Raw genomic sequence first — 22,636 nt, 5'->3', positions numbered from 1 at the left:
CGGACCTCTGTCCACACCCTCATAACCTCACGCTTAGATTACTACAATCTAGTTCTAAACTGGTCTCCCGCAATGCTAAACTGGTCTCCCCCCCCACCCCCTGCAATCTGTGCAAAACTCTGCTGCATGACTCAACTTCATAAAGGACCCATAACACATAAATACAGCATAAGAACATCTCATGAAGATTTTACAGATCACCTTGTATAGAAAAAAACAACTCATAACATGAACTGAGATCTACAGGGCCAAAAGAGAAATTATACCTAGAATATGGATCGCAAGACAGCCCCATCATGCAAAAGTTCAAGCGTGCTCAACCTAAATTGATTGTCACTCAAATGCACCTGCATTTTCTTCTCCAACCCCTTACTCATACTTTCTCTATTTCTCAATCTGATGTACACTTACCCCCTCTTTTACTAAGGCACGTTAGCCAATTTAGCGCACGCTAAATGCTTATGCACCCATTATATTCTATGGACGTGTTAGCATTTAGCGCACGCTAAATCGGTTAGTAAAAGGACCCCTTAGTTATTTCGCCAGTTATGCTGTTACAGGAAGATTAAATTAGTCTGGTTAAATGGCACCTGCAACTTGTTTTTTGACCTTCATTTTAGGCAAACAGTAGGAAGTAGAGGAAAGCCGACAGTCGACCAAGTCGATGGTTCGGGAAACGGTATACCCAGAGGATACCACGCAGGAAGATTGCAGAGAAGACTCACCGGATCATAGGCAAGACAGAAATCCTGACAGATCGAAAGGGACACAAGAGGAAAGGAAATGCAAGAAAGTAACAGGCCGCATACTCAAGTGTATGTACACAAAAGCAAGGAGCCTAAGGAATAAGATGGGAATTGGATGCTATGGCACAAAAAGATAACCTTGACATCATCGGTATCACGGAAACATGGTGGAACGAGGAAAATGTATGGGACACTGCGCTACCGGGATACAAGCTATATCGCAGAGACAGAGTAGGACAAAAAGGTGAGGGTATTACCCTATACATCAAAGAGGGAGTCGAATCTACTGGAAAGAATACGCTGGAAAGGAAAAATAAGGTAGAGTCTCTATGGGCCAAAATACCGGGAACAAATGGAACGGAAACAAAGATCGGCATCTACTACCAACCCCCAGGGCAGTCCGAAGAAACTGATGGAGAAATGACGGACAAGATTAAACGCAACTGCAAGGGAGGCAATGCTGTTATCATGGGTGACTTCAATTATCCGGGGATAGATTGGAACCCAGGCACCTCCGGCTGCAGTAGGGAGACCAAGTTCCTGGATGCTGTACGCAATTGCTTCCTGAAACAACTTGTCAAGGAAAATACGAGAGGAAATGCAATTCTGGACTTAATTCTAAATGGACTATGAGGACCGGCGCAAGGTGTAGAAGTAGAAGGGACGCTGGGAAACAGTGATCACAATATAATCCACTTCAACCTGGACACAGGGGCAAAACATCGATCCAGAATGACAGCCACGGCACTGAACTTCTGAAAAGGGAATTACGAAGGGATGAGAATCATGGTGGGGAGGAAGATTGAGAAGAGGATAAGAACTGTAAAAACGCTAGAGCAAAAATGGTCCCTTTTTAAGGACAGAATCACCGAGGTGCAAAATCTATACATACTGCATATCAACAAGGGATCCAAGAGGAGCAAGGAACTGGCTTGGCTCACTGTAGAGGTGAAGGAAGTGATCAGAGAAAAGACTTCGTTTAAGGAAAGGAAAAGGTCAAAAACGGACGAAAAATGGAAAAAGCACAAATAACATCAAAGAAGGTGCCATAAGTTGGTAAGAGGGGCCAAAAGAGACTACGAGGAAAAAATCTTTAAGCCATTCTTTCAATATATTAAGGGGAAACGATCCATGAAGGAAGCGGTGGGGCCATTGGATGACCATGGAATAAAGGGAGTGCTAAAGGAGGACAAAGCCATCGCTGACAAACTGAACACATTTTTTGCGTCTGTATTTACCGAAGAGAATATATACAATATACCGGAAGCCGACAGGTTATACGCAGGAAACAAAGAAGGGAAACTGACAGGGTTGACATTCAGTCTAGAAGAGGTATGAAGGCAGATTGATAGGCTTAAAAACGATAAATCCCCAGGACTAGATGACATCCATCCTAGGGTAACCAAGGAACTGAAAGGGGTTATAACTGAACTACTTCAACTAATAGCCAATCTGTCAATCAAATCAGGAAGGATTCCAGAAGACTGGAAAGTGGCGAATGTTACGCTGATGTTCAAGAAAGGTTTGAGGGGAGATCCAGGAAACTACAGACCTGTGAGTCTGACCTCGGTACTGGGAAAGATGGTAGAGGCGCTGATAAAGGACTGCATCATTGATCACCTTGATGGACACAATCTGATGAGGACCAGCCAGCATGGCTTTAGCAGAGGAAGATCTTGCTTGATGAACTTACTGCACTTCTTCAAGGGAGTAAACAGGCAGACAAGGTTGACCCGGTCGACATTGTATATCTGGATTTTCAAAAGGCGTTCGACAAGGTCCCGCATGAATGACTGCTTCGAAAATTTGCAAGCCATGGAATTGAGGGTGAAATACTCACGTGGATTAAAAACTGGTTAGCGGATAGGAAACAGAGAGTGGGGTAAATGGACAATACTCGGACTGGAAAAGCGTCACGGGTTGAGTGCCGCAGGGTTCGGTGCTCGAGTCCGTGTTCGTCAACATATTTATAAACAACCTGGAAATTGGTACGACGAGCGAGGTGATTAAATTTGCAGATGATACAAAGTTATTCAGAGTAGTGAAGACACAGAAGGATTGCGAAGACCTGCAATGTAACAAACATGTTCGAGAAATGGGCCGTGACATGGCAAATGAGGTTTAACGTAGTTAAGTGCAAGGTGATGCATGTTGGTAACAAAAATCTTATGCACGAATACAGGATGTCCGGTGCAGTACTCGGAGAGACCCCCCAGGAAAGAGACTTGGGAGTACTGGTAGACAAGTCAATGAAGCCGTCCGCCCGGCGGTGGCAAAAAGGGCGAACAGAATGCTAGGAATGATTAAGAAGGGGATCACAAACAGATCAGATAAGGTTATCATGCTGCTGTACCAGGCCATGGTACGCCCCCATCTGAATACTGCATCCAGCATTGGTCGCCGTACATGAAGAAGGCCATTGTACTACACGAAAGGGTCCAGAGAAGAGTGACTAAAATGGTTAAGGGGCTGGAGGAGTTGCCGTACAGTGAAAGATTAGAGAAACTGGGCCTCTTCTCCCTCTCCAAGGTAGAGAGAACGAGAGGGCACTCTCTAAAGTTAAAAGGGGATAGATGCCATATAAACGTAAGGAAGTTCTTCTTCACCCAGAGAGAGTGGTAGAAATCTGGAACACTCTTCCGGAAGCTGTTACAGGGGAAAGCACCCTCCAGGGATTCAAGACAAGGTTAAACAAGTTCCTGCTGAACTGGAACGTACACAGGTAAGGCTAGACTCAATCAGGGTGGACTGCTGGGCACGATGAACCACTGGTCTGACCCAGCAGCGGCAATTCTTATGTTCTATGTGTGGGGCCTTATGTGTCTGGGTCAATCAGAGCCCTGGTTGTATCTGGGTAGGGGCCTAAGGCTCTGATTGGCCCAGACAGATAAGGCCCCACCCATGCCAGAGATGTGTTTTTCACAGTGCTGTCACTGTATGACAGGGGTAGGTAACTCCGGTCCTCGAGAGCCGTATTCCAGTTGGGTTTTCAGGATTTCCCCAATGAATATGCATTGAAAGCAGTGCATGCAAATAGATCTCATGCATATTCATTGGGGAAATCCTGAAAACCCAACTGGAATACGGCTCTCGAGGACCATGGTTCCCTACCCCTGCTGTACCAGCACCCCCGGACCCGCTACTGATTTTTGTTGCCAAAAGCAGACACCGCACTTGGATAATGGCTCGGCTCTGTTTAAGAATCCAACAGAGTGCTCGTTTGAATACTGAAACACCCATGTGCATTGCAGTGTCGGAGACTGCTAGAAAGCTTGCAAAAGACCGCCATAAGCCATTTTGATAATCACCGCTAAAATGCATGCAGGCTAAACCATCGGAAACCAGTTTAGCAACCGCGTTAAATGCCAATTTTATTTTTGAGAATCTGGGTCTTAGAGATCTAGCTGAAAACTAGCAGGGAGGGGGGATTAACCTCTTTCAGGTGCAGTACAATCCTATTATTACAGTAGATGATACTGACATGTTGGTCCACTGTGAGTGTTGCATTCTACCTAGGCAAATGGGTAGCAAGAGTTCCCAAGAAATTTGTGTTGTGACAAAGAAAAACACCTTTTAACAACTGTTCTGTGATTCTTTTGTTCTTGACTTCGAGATTAAGATTGCTGCAGTGACAGAAAATATTAGTTCCAGAAGAGAAAATTGGGTCGACATGGAAAGGTAGATCTGTGCTAGAAGTGCTTTTAAAAAACCAGACATTTTGCTACGCTCATGACAGGGCTTGCTTTACGCTCTGTATTCTGCACAGCTAATATTGAAGTTGAACCTCTACAATGATACATTGGGTCTGAAGAAGAAGATTTATATTTTTTGGTGGATAACACATTTTAAAGAAAGTGAGAATGAACATTGGGCTTAAGTCATTAACTTCCCATGTCTATTTTTAACAGTGAAATGGCACCTCCATGCCACTGTGTACGTTGCTTCCTTGTTATCTTTTATTTTTTTTTTTGCTGCACTTACTGGAGATGTCTCAAAGGTGCAAATCGGTGCACCCAGATATCTCAGCAGTATGGGTTTATAGTGGTAGTACACAACAATGGGAAATAGAAGGAGAAATTAGGTTCTTACCTGCTAATTTACTTTCTTTTAGCTTCTCCAGACCAGTAGAGGTTAACTTTACGATTGGGTATATATCTAATCATGACCAGCAGGTGGAGACTGAAAACAAAACTTTGGGACAGTATATCCTAGCCCCTCCTCTCTATTTCCCTCAGTCTGCCAAATAGCCAAGCAGAACCAAGAACTGGAAACAACAGAGAGAAAAAACAATACTCCGAAAGGAGTAACCAATAACATACCCAAAAAATGCTGTTGGAAAATGCAGAGGAGAAATTCCCGAAGGAAGAAGGTCCCCACAGCTCGCCAGCTAAGCCAGCCGAGCCACAGCCGCTGTTCTTCAATTCTCCCCGGCCCTAGAAAAATACTAGAACCCGCAGCAAAAACCAAAAACTGCCCGCGCAACAGCCCCAACAACAACAACAACAGACAGGGTGGGGACCTCTACTGGTCTGGAGAAGCTAAAAGAAAGTAAATTAGCAGGTAAGAACCTAATTTCTCCTTCTTTAGCACTCTCCAGACCAGTAGAGGTTAACTTTACGATTGGGACGTACCAAAGCAGTCCCTCTCACGGGCGGGACCCCCGAAGGGCCGATACCAGAACACGCTCACCGAACACCGCGTCCCGACGCGCCTGAACATCTACCCGATAATGCCGAACAAATGAATGCAAGGAGGACCAAACCGCAGCCTTACAAATATCCACCGGAGGCACGAGCGACGACTCAGCCCAAGAAGCCGCCTGACCCCTAGTGGAATGAGCCCTGAGAAACTCCGGAACCGGCTTCTGACTCAGAAGATAAGCGGAAGCGATCGTCTCCTTGATCCAGCGCGCAATAGTAGCCTTAGAAGCGCCAGCCCCCCGACGAGGACCCGCCAGAAGCACAAAGAGATGATCGGAGCTCCGAAAATCCCGGGTCCGCTGCACATAAGCATGGAGGACCCGACCGACATCCAACTTGCGCAGCTGTCGTTGCTCAGAAGAACCCTCCCGACTACCCAAGACCGGGAGGACCACCGATTGATTGACATGAAAAGGAGAAACTACCTTCGGCAGAAAGGAAGGAACAGGCCGCAAAACAACCCGCTCCTTTGAAAACTCCAGGAAGGGAGCCCTACAAGAGAAAGCCTGTAGCTCCGACACCCGTCTAGCGGAAGTAATGGCCACCAAAAAGACCGACTTCAGCGTAAGGTCCTTCAACGAACAGCCATCCAACGGCTCGAAAGGAGGGCGCACTAGAACAGAGAGAACCAGATTGAGATCCCAAGAGGGAATCGAGGGCCTTATGGGAGGCCTGAGCAACTTGGCCGCCCTAAGAAAGCGAATCACATCAGGAATGGCTGACAAACGCTGACCTGTCACCAGCCCCCGAAAAGCCGACAGGGCCGCCAGATGAACCCGAAGAGAAGACCAGGCCAGGCCCCTATCCAGGCCATCCTGCAAAAACTCTAGAATGTTAGGCAGAGAAGCGCGAAAGGAGACCACTCCCCGCGCTCGGCACCATTCCTCAAACAGACGCCAAACCCGTACATAAGCCCGAGAGGTAGAAAGCCTCCGGGACCCCAAAAGTGTAGAGATCACCTTGTCGGAATATCCCTTCTTACTCAGGCGGCCCCTTTCAAGAGCCAAGCCGTAAGACAAAAGGGAGACGGGTCGAACATGGGAATGGGACCCTGCGTCAGAAGATCGCACTCGAGAGGCAGAGGAAGAGGATCCGCCACCAGATGCCTCACCAGATCCGCATACCACGGACGACGAGGCCAATCCGGAGCCACCAAGACCACCAGCCCCGGATGGCGAACAATGCGAAGCAGTACTCTGCCTACTAATGGCCAAGGAGGGAACACATACAACAGCCCCTCCGTTGGCCACGGTTGGACCAGAGCATCCAGACCCTCGGCCAGACCGTCCCTGCGACGACTGAAGAAGCGGGGTACTTTGGCGTTGCCACTTGTAGCCATCAGATCCATCAGGGGCTGCCCCCAAGCACGCACTAGCAACTGAAACGCCTCGGCGCCGAGACACCACTCTCCCGGATCCAAGAAGTGACGACTGAGGAAGTCCGCCTGAACGTTTTCTACCCCGGCAATGTGAGAGGCCGAGAGGTCCAGAAGATGCGACTCCGCCCAAACCATGAGCCGAGCCGCCTCCTGCGCCACCAGAGTGCTCTTGGTGCCCCCCTGACGATTGACATAAGCCACTGCCGTGGCATTGTCCGACAGGACTCTGACCGACTTGCCCAACAAAAGGGAGTGGAAAGCCAACAGCGCCAGCCGGACCGCCCTGGTCTCCAACACGTTGATCGACCAGGAGGCCTCCTCCGTGGACCAGGTTCCCTGAGCAGAGTGACCCAGACACTGGGCCCCCCAACCCAGGAGACTCGCATCCGTAAGGAGCACCGTCCACTGCGGAAGATCCAGACCCACCCCCTGAACTAGGTGAGGGGTCCGGAGCCACCAACGCAGACTGCAGCGCGCCAAGCCTCGCAGGGGAACCGGAACATCCATCCCGTGCCTCTGGGGAGACCACCTCCGGAGCAGAGCATACTGAAGAGGACGCATGTGGGCCCGCGCCCACCTCACCACGTCCAGGGACGCCGCCATCGACCCCAGGACCTGGAGGAAATCTCGCGCCCGAGGACACCGGGACGCCAAAAGCAGGCGAATCTGAGACTGCAATTTGCTCACCCGGGCCTCTGGGAGGAAGACCTTCCCCAAGGAGGTGTCGAACAGCACCCCGAGGTACTCCAGACGCTGAGCCGGAACCAACCGACTCTTGGAAAGGTTGACCACCCAGCCCAGCGACCGGAGAAACTCCACCACCCGAGCCGTAACCCGGTAGCTTTCCTGCAACGACTTGGCCCGAATTAACCAGTCGTCCAGGTAGGGGTGTACCAGAATGCCCTCCGACCGCAAGGCTGCCGCGACGACCACCATCACCTTGGTGAACGTCCGGGGAGCCGTGGCCAGCCCAAAGGGAAGCGCACAGAACTGATAGTGCCGACCCAAGATCGCAAAGCGCAGGAAACGCTGATGAGAGGTCCGAATAGGAACATGCAAGTAGGCCTCCGTCAGATCGAGAGAAGTGAGAAACTCCCCCGGCTGAACCGCCAGAATGACCGACCGCAGCGTTTCCATACGGAAAGAGGGAACCTTGAGAGCCCTGTTGACCCCTTTCAAATCGAGGATGGGCCGAAAAGTCCCCTCCTTCTTGGGCACCACAAAGTAAATGGAGTACCTGCCCGTGCCCCACTCCGGGGGGGGCACCGGAACTACTGCCCTGAGATCTAGCAAGCGCTGAAGGGTCTGGCGAAAAGCCTGCTTCTTCCTCGGAGTCTGACACGGAGAAGCGAGGAAAAAAATCCGGCAGAGAGCGGGCGAACTCCAGGGCATAACCGTCCCGCACCACCTCCAGGACCCACTGATCGGACGTGATCTCGGCCCATTTGGGAAAAAAGTCGCGCAGCCGGGCCCCCACCGGAACCAAGGGGGGCGCCGGCAAGGCGTCATTGTGCAGGACGGGAAGCGGGGGAACCGGCGGAGGGGTTCCCTGCCCCCCGACGGGCCCCCCGAAAGGGCTGCATGCGCTGGAAGAACCGACCCCGGGAAAACCCCGGAGACTGGAAAGAAGCAGCCCCACGCCCAGGGCGATACTTGCGAAATTCCCGCAAACGCCCCCGGGCCGCACCCCCCCGAGACGCCGGGCGGGCACGGTCCTCCGGCAAACGGGGAACTTTCGAGTCCGACAGAGTCTGAATTAACTTATCCAAGTCCTCTCCAAATAAAAACGACCCCCGAAAGGGAAATTTAGTAAGCTTAGCTTTGGACGCAGCATCCGCCGCCCAAGCGCGCAGCCACAACACACGCCTTGCGGCCACGCCAAAAGCCATGGACTTAGCCGAGATCCGCACCAAGTCATACAGAGCATCCGAGAGGAATGAGGCAGCCATCTCAATCTTTGCTACCTCCTGATCCACCAGAGACCAGTCGTCAGACTCTCGATCCAAGACCCGCTCCGCCCACCGAAACACGGCGCGAGCGACCAGTCCCCCACAAATAGCCGCCTGGACCCCAAAAGCAGAGACTTGAAAATTTTGCTTAAGGATGTTCTCCAATTTGCGCTCCTCAGAGTCCCGCAAGGCAGAACCGCCCTCAACAGGCACGGTATGCCGCTTGGAAATAGCCGAGACCACCGCATCCACGACTGGCGAAGCTAACGTAGCCCGATCCCCTTCAGGAATGGGATACAGGCGAGCCATGCTGCGCGCCAGCCGAAACGGCGTCTCCGGCGTTTTCCACTGCTCAAGAATAATATCCCGAATATCCTGATGCATAGGAAAAGAGCGGGAAACGGAACGGATCCCTCGTAACAGAGGGTCCCCCACACGCGGAGTCTCCGGCGGCGCGTCCTCAAAACGCAAAGCCGAAGAAACCTGTTGAATAAGGTCAGGCAGCTCATCTCTCTGAAAAAGGCGCACCACGGACGCCTCGTCACTGGAGAACGGGAAACCCGACAACCCGCCGCCAGCTTCCGTCCCCTCCAGAGGGTCCTGGAATTCCTCAGAAGGGTCCAGGTCCTCCTCCATACCGACACGTTCCTCCGACCACAAATCCTCGTCCCACGACACCCGCGGACGCTTGGACAAGAGAGGCGGCGGAGGGGACGTCACGTCAGACGAGAGAGGCAAAGCCGCAGGGAGCGCGGAGGAAACCCCACCCCCCGAGACCCCCTGGGCGCAACCGGGACCCCCAGCCGCCTGAAAATAGGCTTTGCATAATGAAAAGAAAAAATCAGGGGAAAAACCCCCCGAGGGTCCCAAGGGACTCCCTGCCACAGCAGGGGACCCAGCAGAAACCTGCCCCTGCTTAGACAAAACAGGGGGAAGGTCACCTGAGGTGGAAGACAAAATGGAGGGGCCAGACAGAGAAGATGGCGTCTTTCCCGCCAAAACAGCTCCCTCCACAGCCTGAAGCGGCTGAGAGACCTGAATAGTCTCAGCCGCTAAAACAGGCAAGCCGGCATCAGCTGTCAAAATATCAGCTGAGAGGGAATCCTCTAAAACCCGACCGTCGGCGGCTCGGGGAATCCCTCCGTGGGCGGACGGAGAAGACCGGGCTTCTCCACCGTTCCCTGCCGACTCGCGAGGCACCATCGGCGGGGAGCTCTGGGCGCCTGCAGCCGCTGCCGACGGAGCTCCTCCACCGCACCGGCCTGAACACCGCTTGCACAGGCCGGCCGCGAGTGCCTCGCGTCTGGAGCACAATGAGCACTTTTTCCCTTTAGAAGTGCTCATTGCTCCATACGCGACCTAGCTGTAAAAAAGTGCCGGTTAGTTGAAAAAATACAGTAAAATACAGTTTTCTTAAAGGGATACAACCCTCCAGACCAGCACTACCTCAGGATTTTTTTTTTTTTTTTTTTTTTTTTACAGAACAGACTCCACAGGCTCTCGAAGCAATATGCCTTGCTTGATTTAGGGGGCAAGGCTTACTGCTGAGGCTCCTCTAAAAAAAATATGGGGAGGTGGAGGAAGTGGGGGGAGGGACCCCGCTCGTGACCCGCCGGGTTTGACACCCCCGAGGTCGGACGAACCCCCAAACAGAGTCCGTCCAAGCTCCGTCCGGCTAAAAACAGGGACAATAAACCTCTAAACAAATTCCAACAGCCCTACCAAGGGAGATGGGTACAGATCACTCAACACCTGCTGGAGACTGAAAGAAGACTGAGGGAAATAGAGAGGAGGGGCTAGGATATACTGTCCCAAAGTTTTGTTTTCAGTCTCCACCTGCTGGTCATGATTAGATATATACCCAATCGTAAAGTTAACCTCTACTGGTCTGGAGAGTGCTAAAGAATAAGGGCTTTTTTAAAATAATACACAGGAACATAATGAAGTTCCACTGGAATAGGTGACAACTATTCAAGGTTTTATTAATTAACAGTTTTATGGTTTACAAAGCAAGGTGAAATATTCAGTTCTTTTTTTTTTTTATTGTTTTTATTAATCTTCATTTGATCTCATTCAAAGACGAGTCTGATGTTCATATGGTAACAGCAGTTAATGTAGCTGGTTTTAAAAAAAGGGTTGGACAAGTTCCTGGAGGATAAGTCCATAGTCTGCTGTTGACACAGACATGGGAGAAGCCAATGCTTGTCCTGGATCGATGGCATGGAATGCTGCTATTATTTCAGATTTTGGCAGGTACTTGTGACTTGGATTGTCCTCCTTGAAGACGGGGCACTGGGCTAGATGGGCCATTATTCTGACCCAGTAAGGCTATTCTTATGGTACAGAGCTGACTGTGTACATTAAGGGCTGGATTCTATAAATGGCATCCATATTTGTGTGCCCAAGGTCCGGGTGCAATTAATTGCTTAATGAGCTCAATGATATGAATAATTGGATACTAACAGCCAATTATCAATAATTTGCTATAACTGGAGTTAATTGGCATTAATTTGTAATTACACAAGTGATTGTCAGTATTCTACAACCTTAACAGATAAATCTTTGAGTTTACAACTTCTGACGGAAGTATGGATATGGCAGAGGTATGGGCAGACCAGGGGGTCTGCCTAATACGTACACAACAAAGTTATAAAAAATTGTCAGTTACACACCTAACTGGCCATCGAGCTAGCGCATGTACTCCTGCCTAAAGTTAGTTGTATAACTGCAGACTTTAGGTGACATTTAGAGAATTACCCCCTAAATGGTTCAGGTGGTGATGTATGCACAAGACAAAGCAAAATTATTTTTAGCAATAAAAGCACAAGAAAGCTGAGGAATAAAACATGCTGTACCTTTCCCCTCTCCACTTCTTTTGTCGTCATTACAATAACTCGAGAATTCTCCTGAAAAACCATTCTCCAGAAGTCATTTACTGTGGTCTGCAGGCAGCCCTGAGTAGCAATGTAGCGTTTTTTTGGCTTTGAATTGTTGCATTTACTTTCAAATTCAGGCTGAAATACAGAAGTATAAAGGAATCAGTAGACATCCTTGTCTTTTGCTATACACATTGATTTGGAGGTGTGTCACTTTCTCTCCATGAGTCTCTTTTACTGCACTGCAACTACTTAACACCACTACTACTTGGATTTTTATTTTTGACATGGTACAATTGCAACACATTTTATTTTTAAAGCTAAGAACAGATACTTACCATAATCGTATTTGCATTGATATAATCTGAAACAGGCTCATTTGGATCCCCATCATGTAAAACAACCCGAGTATGATCAACTAAAAGAAAGAAAATTATGATGTTAAACATCTTGTATATACTTGGTAACCATCCGATTAAATCTTCAACCAAAAGCATAGAGGAATGTAGCCTGTATAGAGTGGCAGGTACAGCCCCAAATAAGGGCAGAGGAGTTATTATCTGTATGGAGCACACATACAACTCCAAAGAAGGGCACAGTAGGTACAGCTCTAGCCACCTTACTGGGCAAACTAGATAGACCATCATTTATTATGTTACTATGTGGCCTTTTTACTAAAGCTTCGTGATTATGAACAGACATTATCAAGCACTAAATGCTACATGTCCTATGGGCACTTAGCGTATGCCAATATCCATCTGCACACATTAAGCTATAGTAAAAGACCCCTATGTTAAATGTATTCTTATAGGGCAGGGGTGGGTAATCTCGATCCTTGAGGGCCACAACCTGGAGGGGTTTTCAGGATTTCCCCAATGAATGCCATTACACTTCTCCCTCCGCATCCACGGGGGTTAGGGGCAAAGCCGGCCCGCGAATATTAAAATTCCGCAAATAATATTCGGGCCGGTTCTGCGCCTAACCCCTCTTTCCCCCATATAAGTCCTGTAAGTCCTCCCTTAAACCTTACCTGGTGGTCTAGCAGGTTTTCGGGGCAGGAGCGATCTTCCTACGCTCCTGTCCCATGCAGATCACTCATAGGAGATGGCTGCCTTGAGCTCCCGTCGTAGTCTCGAGAGACTATGGGAGCTCAAGGCAGCCATTTCCTATGAGTGATCTGCATGGGGCAGGAGCGTGGGATGATCGCTCCTGCCCCGAAAACCTGCTAGACCACCAGGTAAGGCTTAAGGGGGGGCTTACAGGGCTTAAAATAGCCTAAAAAATTAAATGTTTTTTTATTTTAAAAATCGCAAATAACCGAATCCGCAGATTCGGAGGGGGAAGTGTACATCTATTTGCATGCCTCCATTGTATTCAAATATATCGCATGCATAATTATTGGGAAAATCCTGACAGCCTAACTGGGTTGTGGCCCTCGAGGAACAAGGTTGCCCACCTCTATTAGGGATTAATTTCACTCTCTTTATGCTATAAAATTCCTTTAAATTTCCAAAATATGGTATTCCTTATCTCTGTCTAAATTAAACAATAATTTGTGCTACTTTGCTTTTGTAGCTCTGGGACATGCAGCATACAGTAGTGTTTCCCATGTCAATCCTGGAATACCACCTTTGCCAGACAAGTTTTCAGTATATCTACAATGAATATGTATGAACTTTATTTGCATACAATGCCTTCCACTATCAATACATGCAAATCTCTTTCATGAAAATTCATTGTGGATATCCTGAAAACCTGATTGGCAAGGGGGTAATCCAGGACCAATTTGGGAAACTGATATACAACAGAATTCTGTTAGGACAACGAAAACTGGTTGATAAGAGCCTCTGCATACCTGTGAACTGAGCACATAAGAATTAGAGGGACCATATCAGAGCAAACCACGCAGAAATCTTGAGTCACACCTAATATATGTTATAACTTACTATTTAAGTAAAACAAGAGAATTCAGCTACACAAAAAATAAATATAACAAACGATTTAATGATTATGCTTACTAATATCAATATACCGTATTTTCACGCATATAACGTGCGCGTTATACACGATTTTACAAACCGAGCATAACCATGCGTGTTATATGCGTGAGCGCGTTTTACAATTTTTTTTTTTTACATTGATGGTTCCCCCCCTCCCCGACGTCTGCTTCAGCCCTGAAAGCCTGATGCCCCACCCCAAAGGACCGCTCGCACCCCCCCCCGACGTCTGACTCATCCCCCAGCCCCCCCCCGCACCGTTTGCAGTAGAGAAGCAGCCTACCGTGGGTTCGTGATGCCAGTGAGCCCTGCTGCTTCCTCTGCCAGCGGTCCCGCCCCTTCTCTGACGTCAGAGAAAGGGCAGGACTGCGGCAGAGGAAGCAGCGCAGGGCTCAGAGAAGGGGCGGGACCGCCGGCAGAGGAAGCAGCAGGGCTCACTGGCATCGCGAACCCACGGTAGGCTGCTTCTCCACCGCAAACGGTGTGGGGGGGGGACGCTGGGGGATGAATCGGACGTCGGGGGTGGGGGTGCGAGCGGTCCTTCAGGGTGGGGGGGGGCCAGCGGTCCTTCAGGATGGGGCATCAGGCTTTCAGGGTGGGGACAGGACTTCAAGGGGGGACAGGCAGACCTTTAAGGGGGGACAAGACTTCAAGGGGAAACAGGCAGACCTTTAAGGGGGGACAGGACTTCAAGGGGGGCAGAAGGAGATTTTAATTCAATGAGCGGTATACGCGTGTGCGCTCTATATATTAATTTATTTACATAAATTTCTTTTTCCCGCGCGCTATACCCGTGTGCGTGTTATACGCATGAAAATACGGTACTCTAAAACCAGAGGAAGGCAAAAACTCCATTCAGTACTTCTGGCAATCTATGTACATAGGTATTTACCCACAACAGAAATTTCAGCTAAGCTCATTCTCCTATGCTAAGCAAAGAAACAGGCTTGAATGAAAACTACTAAAAAAACACAGGGGGTGCTTTTCTGTTTCTCATCAAACTGTTCCACTAGCACAGCAAAGGCACTGCCCACAGACTCATTTCAGCAAGAAGGATAGAGACACAAGGAAAAATCCAGTACTTACAGGGCAATATATTTTTGTATCGGTTTTTGTTTTTATTCTCTTGTCGCTGTCCTTCTTTTCGACTATACAGGAGTTTACATTCTTGCTGCTGCAAAGTCTTAAGTGGGAAAAAAATTGACCAAGAAAAAGATTAAATGGAACTTCTATCATCATCAAACAGTTCATTAAACATTGTCCAATACGATAATTTAAAAGTCTTAAGGCTGGTAGTTTTATGCCATTTAGAAAGGTAAACAGACAAACTGATTACACACAGACTAAGAAGATATAGGTAAAACTGGGACAGTCAGGGAGAAATGCTTGAGTAACTGAATAAATTCATGTAAACCATTCTGATCTCCCAGAATGGTACAGAAAACTGAATGAATAAGTAAATAAGTAAATAAATAAATAAATAAAACCATGTTGGCTTGGCATTTTTGTGAATTGGCAAACTTCATTTGCTCCTTTGGGCTTCCATCTCAATTGATATCAGTATACATTAATCTTCCTTCACATATAACTGGAGTTTTTTCCCCTACTTTTATGTCTTTCCCTTTCCCAACTCAGCCAGTCATCGAAGTGATCTCTGACATGGAGTCATGCACCAAGGCTACCTCTGAGACCTGAAATGAAAGGGGTTGTGGGCATTACATCCACAGTATCCTCAGGCCCATGAAATGATGACATGGTTTGGAAGTGTGACCCAGGTTCTGAGCTCTCTTGGGAGGACGGGATATAAATTAGAGAGTTGCACGGGGACGGAAATCCCACCCATCCCCACCAGGATCCTCTCCGTTCCCACCCGTCCCCGCCAGGATCCTCTCCGTCCCCACCCATCCCCGCAAGGAATTACCTCCATCCCCCCACCCATCCCCATAAAAAGCAGCAATTACTTCTGACAGGATCATCAATTCCACAGTTTCTTTTGTGTTTGCATGCTGTTTTCCTTGTGGAATCTCTTTGGTGGAACCCTTTTTTTGTTTTCTGTTCAGGTAATTAACTTATAAACCTCCTCTTTTACTAAGGCTGATGAGTCCATTATATTATATGGACGAACCTTGCTTCCAAAGCCTTCCATCCCCGTGGGCCAGAAGGGGGTCCCCGTGGGAGTCCCGTGGGTTAGGGGGGATTCCCGCGATCCCTGTTCCCGTGCAGACCTCTAATATAAATCCAAATAAATAAATATAAAATGTCCCACACTGCAGGTAAATCTCCCAGCACTTTGTCACAGTTGCTGGCACTTTTATCCATGAGAAAAAGGAGCAGATTCAAGGGTAAAAGGCAGGCAGTTTCCGCTGCAGATTTTGTCCACACACAAAAGATTTCAAAAATCCCTTCAAGGTTTATAACGAAAGGCTCACAAAGAAAGAATGAGCAGTAACATATATGTCCTGTAGAAGATTTTCTACCAAGGGTCTCATTTAGAAAGAACATTAACAAAAAAAAAAAAATCCTATTAAAAAATCCACTTATACCAGTGGCTATGGCTCATCTCTGTCAGATGAGTTTGAGCATATGACTGACTTCTGATACAGTGTTCACTGCCATCTCTGAGCTATTCAAAGAAACCAGGTCTGCTTATAGTCCCTGTGCTCTTCTCTAACAAGAAAGAGCAACTTTTAAATAAAGGGACATATGACATGAGAATCTATGTTCAGTCTTCTGACTTTACAAATGGCCAGTACAAAACAGAAGCAGGACTTCCTATCCATTTCCCCTTTATAGGTCCCTTCTAAAAGTATCCTCTGTGAGGACTAGGTTACTGTATTGGTAAATGATTGGGGGGATTTTCCTTTTGGAATTCTGCAGGGCAAGTGGTACATTCCCACAGCCTTTATGTAATGCAGAAGTTTTCCACTGCCCACCAACTCCACCCTCGCTGCTGCATTCATGGTTTATGTGAGGCCATGAGAGAATAGCAAGAGTTGAAGGAGCTATGCTTTACCAACTAAAGGGCCAACACTGAGGGGAAGAGCCTCAAAACTAAAATGTGCCTTTAACGTGCTCGCTAAACTGGTTCCAGATGGTTTAGCGTGCATGTATTTTAACGGTGGATTATCAAAACAGCTTATTGTGGTCTTTTTCAAGTTTCCTAGCAGTCTCCAATACTGCCATGCAAATGCAGCACAATGAGGTCATTATATTAAAATGATCACTCCGAGCAATTCTCTATCATCACCAAGTGATTCCCTAACTGTGACCAAAATTTGCCAACAGGTCTGAGCTGTCATAGTCTTACTTTCTGATCAGTGCTTGAGCGTTGATTGGCTCAGGCACTGATATGAAAGGTCTGACAGCTCAGATCCCCCAACAAATTTTTTAAAAAACCCAATCCTAAATCGAAGATTAGTAGGAGAGATGCCCACTCTCTTCTGCCGCATCACACAATCCCCCAACACTACTACCCACCCACCCCCACACTGCAACGGGAGAGAAGCCCATTCCCTCCCACCGCACAATCTCACCTGACACTACTACCCACCCTTCCACCCCACAGCGGGAGAGTTGCCCACTCTCTCCTGCCATTGCCCAACCCCACCCCACCCCCACCAACTCCCCCACCTCTTCCTACCTTACTCACAAAGTCCGGGCAGAAGGACACCTACCCACTCCGGCTGGCAGGCCCTCCTCTTATAAAATGAAGGGCTTTCCTCTTCTCGGTGCATCCTGGGATGCGCCAGGGAAGGACCTAGGGCTCCAACTGGCCCAGGCACTTAAGGCCTCAATCATATCCGCCTTCAGCCATTTCTTCTCCACGCTGAAAAGCCCTAACCACTTCAGGGCAGAAGGGGCTCTAGATCCACAAGAAGGAAGGGGAAGGAAAGAGACCATGTTCCAAACAACCCCCCCCCAAAAAAAAAAACAAAAAACACCGCGCTACTTTGTGTGTTGGCCCTGCAAAACAGCTTTTGGGTTCGTTATAAACAAGGAAGATTACTAAAGAAGATCAAAGTTGTTCTTTAAAAATTTTAGTTTAACAATTTTGATCCTAAATTTTATTTTCCTATTTTGGTGTAGATGAGAGTTAACAGCAGTGGTACGGCCTTATCAGGGGTTGGGGGGGGGGATATTATAAGTCCTTTACAGAAGGAAAGGGGGATAGGATTTGATATACCACCTTTCTGTGGCTATAGTAAAAGTGGTTTATATATTATATACAGGCACTTATTTTGTACCTGGGACAATGGAGGTTGCCCAGTCACAATGAACTGCAGTAGGAAATAGATACATAAATCAATAAAAATACCTTTACTTATGCGATTAATCGCTATTAAAGACAGAAAAAAAAGAGAAAGAAAGATAAATACAACTTAGGAAGAGCAGCAATCGTGCTTTGCTGCTCTACATCTCAGATTAAAGAGTCACCACTAACTCCTGAGCAGTGACCCAAAACTGAAAACCTAAGAATCAAAGACAAAAAAAAGCACGTTTTTAAGACATTTTAAACTCCTGGAAAGACATTTCTAATCTTAAATGTAAAAGGAGATTGTTCCAGAGAGTGGAATCAGTAACACTAAAGATGGAGTGACATAGAAACTGACAGCTCTTTTGGCTTATACAGTTTATCCATACCATCTACTATCCCTTCTTCTTAAGAGATTCAATGTGCTTCTCGCGGGTCTTCTTGAATGCAGATACTATCTTCATCTCTATCGGGAAGTTGTTTTTCTTTATGCAAGTAGTATTTCTTTAGATTATTCCTTACTCTATCCCCCCATCTTCAACTTATGCTCCCTTATGTCTTTAGCATATCTCCCCATCCCTTCCTTTTTTTCCAAAATATACACACTGAGATCTTTAAGTCTGTCCCCATACGTAAACCACGGACTATTTTAGTTGCCATTCAGTGATAAATTAAATCCAACTTAATGTGAAGAACGGTGGAGATTACCAAAAGGTTCTGCTGAGAGAATCTGAGCATGTGCAAAGAATAGGGAATTACAATAGAAATGATAGCAATAGTTGTATCACACAGTAAGAGTGACAACTGGATATCCTATCATCAAAACATATGAGGCCACTCTTCCAATAGTAAAATGGTCTTGCAAAGCCTCATTCGTACATTTTCACCCAGAATACAATGAGATGCTTCAACTGTCTTTCATACATGATAGCAGATAGACCTGAATGGTCCATCCAGTCTGCCTGTTAGTTATAACCATTAAAAGTACGTACATGATTAAATTAACTTGTCTCTTCTTTGGATTTTAAAAAATAATAATTTATATTCCACATATCCTACAATTCTATGCAGATTACAAATTATTCAGGTACTCAAGCATTTTTTCCTAACTGTCCCAGCGGGCTCCCACTCTATCTAATATACCTGGGGCAATGAGGATTAAGTGACTTGCCCAGGGTCACAAGGAACAGTGTGCGAGATTCGAACCCATAACCTTAGGGTGCCAAGGCTCTAACCACTGCACCACACACTCCCATTTTTGGGTCATAGACTGTAAAATCCACCTGGTATTATCCTAGGTTCCAAAATGCTGAAGTTGTTGTCCAACCTTTCAAATGTCAATGAATGTTTTAGAAACATTTACCTCAAATTCTTCCCAAAAGCCTTGTTTTACTTTGTCCGTGGTCTCAGCCAATTTGCTAAGTTCTCTCACTCGGCTCTCAATCTCTGCTGCATTAATACGGGTCGTATTCAGAGGCTAGATAGGGCAAATAGCAAAGCACTTTAAATATCAAGTTCAAGTTCATTAGGTTTTTTATATACCGCTTATCAATATTTAAACGTTTGGAAAGACATTTCTTTTTTTTTTTTTTAATCTTTATTCCTTTTTATTTCTCTCAACAAGTGTACAATATTATTACAATTAATTCACATAACTCACTTGACATTCTTAAACAATATTATTATACATGTTTTAATTCCCCCCCACCCACCTCCTCCCCCCGCCCTTTCTTCCTCAAACTCTTTTTTCATTTTATTATATACATTAATGCACAACAAATATATCTCACTATATATATTGGAAAGATATAAATATATCAAATATATATTGGAAAGACATTTCTAATCTTAAATGTAAAAGGAGATTGTTCCAGAGAGTGGAATCAGTAACACTAAAGAAGGAGTGACATAGAAACTGACAGCTCATATGGTTTATACAGTTTACCCATACCATCTACATATAAAAATTGGTGTTAATGTATATTCAATAGATAAATCTGGTTCTCTTTTATTAGAACAGACTTTCCTGAAAATCACAATTCTGTTTTAGTTGAAAATGAAATTAGTTTATTATCTCTAGGACAGCACCTTTGAAGCACATGGAAGATAGAAAGCAGTATTAATTCTCAACTTGATAATATGCTTGACAAATATCAGTTCTTATGCTGAGATACTACTACTATTAATTATTTCTATAGTGCTACCAGATGCACACAGCGCTGCACAGTCACAAAGAGTAAGAAAACAGTCCCTGCACAAAAGAGCTTATAATCTAAACAGACAAGACAAACAGGATGTCATGCATACAGTTAAGGAGAACTGTTAATCAGTGGTCGGGGTTGGAGGGCAGAGAAGTAGGGTTAAGGATTGAAAGCTATATCAAAAAGGTGGGTACTGCTTTCCCTTACCTGTTTCAACTGAAGTACTGTGCCCAATGTTTCCACCATGGGATTCTTTTTATAATGTTCCACAAGATCCGTTAGAGAATCAAATTTCTCCCCTCCACCAACATCATATTTCAGATCCTTGCCGAGAGAGAGAGAGAGAGAAAAAAAAAATAAAAAAAGAGAACCCCAAGTGACACCTGTGTATCAGAGAACAATTCTGCAGAATATTCTACATCCAAGAAGATATGTTAATCAATACTCTAAACGTGTTCACTTCTACATTCCAGCAAGTACAACATATCCATATTTGTATTAGCCAATGAAGCACTACCTTCTGCATTTACAAACCCTTGGGTACAGGATTTGTTGTCATTGCTCAAGGGTGACATCCTAACAGATGAATTTAGGTCCCAGAAGGAACCCAGGTGCACAGCCTCTTGTTTCAGTTAGAAATCAAACCAAAACACTAAATACAGCTGTACATAGGGACCAAGGTGAAAACAAACAGGAAGTAAGAAAACAATGAGTTGTTGGGGGAATCATCATAAATTAATATCTCCCCTTTTTTTTTTCTTTGAGCTATGCACAACTTCCTATGGTAAATGTCTTACACATCAAGTCTCTGACGTGGCTTTAACTGCCAGCCACTGTGAGTGTATTAGAGCTCTTTTGCACATGCAAATGCTGATTCCTGTCTAGCTCTCCAACATCCAATACTACAACCTTAAGAAGTTATCTTACTGTTGTGATTAACTTCAATCTGTTCGGTTCAATATCATTCATGGGTCCTCAGCGGGCCACCACATACTCAAACATTTTCATTGTATGTGGCTTTACGCTCCAAATCCTCATCGGACCATATACTCATTTTTAATTTTTTGAAGGTAAAGCTTAATATAAATGGATTTTAAATATATGCTAAGAATACTTAGCTTAGTATATTCGACGTTAGTCAGGAGGGAACAGATGTCGCCAACATGTTTCGCCCGGTCAATCCCCAGGGCTTTATCAAGGCTCCCTCTCACCACTCATTTAGCTCACTCCACCATTACGTCGGAACAATAATCCCGTGGTGGAGTGAGCTAAATGAGTGGTGAGAGGGAGCCTTGATAAAGCCCTGGGGATTGACCGGGCGAAACATGTTGGCGACATCTGTTCCCTCCTGACTAACGTCGAATATACTAAGCTAAGTATTCTTAGCATATATTTAAAATCCATTTATATTAAGCTTTACCTTCAAAAAATTAAAAAATTAAAAATGAGTATATGGTCCTTTGAGGATTTGGAGCGAAAAGCCACATACAATGAAAATGTTTGAGTATGTGGTGGCCCGCTGAGGACCCATGAATGATATTGAACCGAACAGATTGAAGTTAATCACAACAGTAAGATAACTTCTTAAGGTTGTAGTATTGGTTGTATGAATATATACTTCTAACAAGATTTATACTAACGGTGCCTGGTGATACATTATATAGCTCTCCAACATGGCATGGCATGGCATGCAAATGCTGCTCTCCAACATGGCATGGATTCCTGGTACTGTACTTTGACAGGTGTACCCACTGTCTCGGGATTCTCATTGTTGCTATTCCCTGCAGCTCCCATGGCTTGGGGATATACTGGAGTATAGGGACATGTTTGACCTGTCCATTGACCTGTGTGCATGCTGTCCTTATGAAATTGGTTATTTAGACACTTGCAGGTTCATATGATTATGACAAAGGAGTTCCTTCAATGTCTACTAGACACGTATGGTGTGACCTTTCGCATGCAACTATCCACACGCCAAATAAGAACATAAGAACATAAGCAGTGCCTCCGCCGGGTCAGACCATAGGTCCATCCTGCCCAGCAGTCTGCTCCCGCGGCGGCCCAAACAGTCACGACCTGTCTGAATCACCAGAAGGGGCCCCTTGCCACCTTGGTTTCTCATTGAAGTCCTATCTTCCCATCAAAGTCCTCACCCTCCGGTCTTGCCCATGCACGACCTGGTTGGCTTTCTATACTTATTACCTGGTTAGCTTTCTATACTTGTGTTACATCCCAGCACCTCTCTCAGTATCCCACGATCCCTTTATCCCTCAGGAATCCGTCCAATCCCTGTTTGAATCCCTGTACCGTACTCTGCCTGATCACTTCCTCCGATAGCGCATTCCAAGTGTCCACGACCCTTTGGGTGAAGAAAAACTTCCTTGCATTTGTTTTGAACCTATCTCCCTTCAGTTTCTCCGAATGCCCCCTCGTACCTGTTGTCCCCCTCAGTCTGAAGAATCTGTCCCTATCCACCCTCTCTATGCCCCTCATGATCTTGAAGGTCTCTATCATATCTCCCCTGAGCCTCCTTTTTT

General features: G+C 46.3%; 1 protein-coding gene across 6 annotated transcripts in view; it reads right to left on the bottom strand.

The window, feature by feature from the left end:
• PTPN11 (protein tyrosine phosphatase non-receptor type 11) overlaps positions 1-22,636 on the bottom strand; it is a 115,240-nt gene that overhangs the window by 36,580 nt on the left and 56,024 nt on the right. For all 6 annotated transcript variants that reach the window (XM_033956336.1, XM_033956338.1, XM_033956340.1 and 3 more), the window contains 5 exons: positions 20,307-20,423; positions 19,262-19,375; positions 14,733-14,829; positions 11,988-12,067; positions 11,629-11,787 (listed from right to left, as the gene is read on the bottom strand). In XM_033956336.1, the coding sequence (XP_033812227.1) occupies positions 11,629-11,787; positions 11,988-12,067; positions 14,733-14,829; positions 19,262-19,375; positions 20,307-20,423 (567 nt within the window). The remainder of the gene's footprint in view (positions 1-11,628; positions 11,788-11,987; positions 12,068-14,732; positions 14,830-19,261; positions 19,376-20,306; positions 20,424-22,636) is intronic.

Source organism: Geotrypetes seraphini, chromosome 8 (assembly GCF_902459505.1).
Source record: "Geotrypetes seraphini chromosome 8, aGeoSer1.1, whole genome shotgun sequence".
NCBI lineage: Eukaryota > Metazoa > Chordata > Amphibia > Gymnophiona > Dermophiidae > Geotrypetes > Geotrypetes seraphini.
Note: the sequence above shows the minus strand (reverse complement) of the source record. Positions and strands in the feature narration are given on the sequence as shown.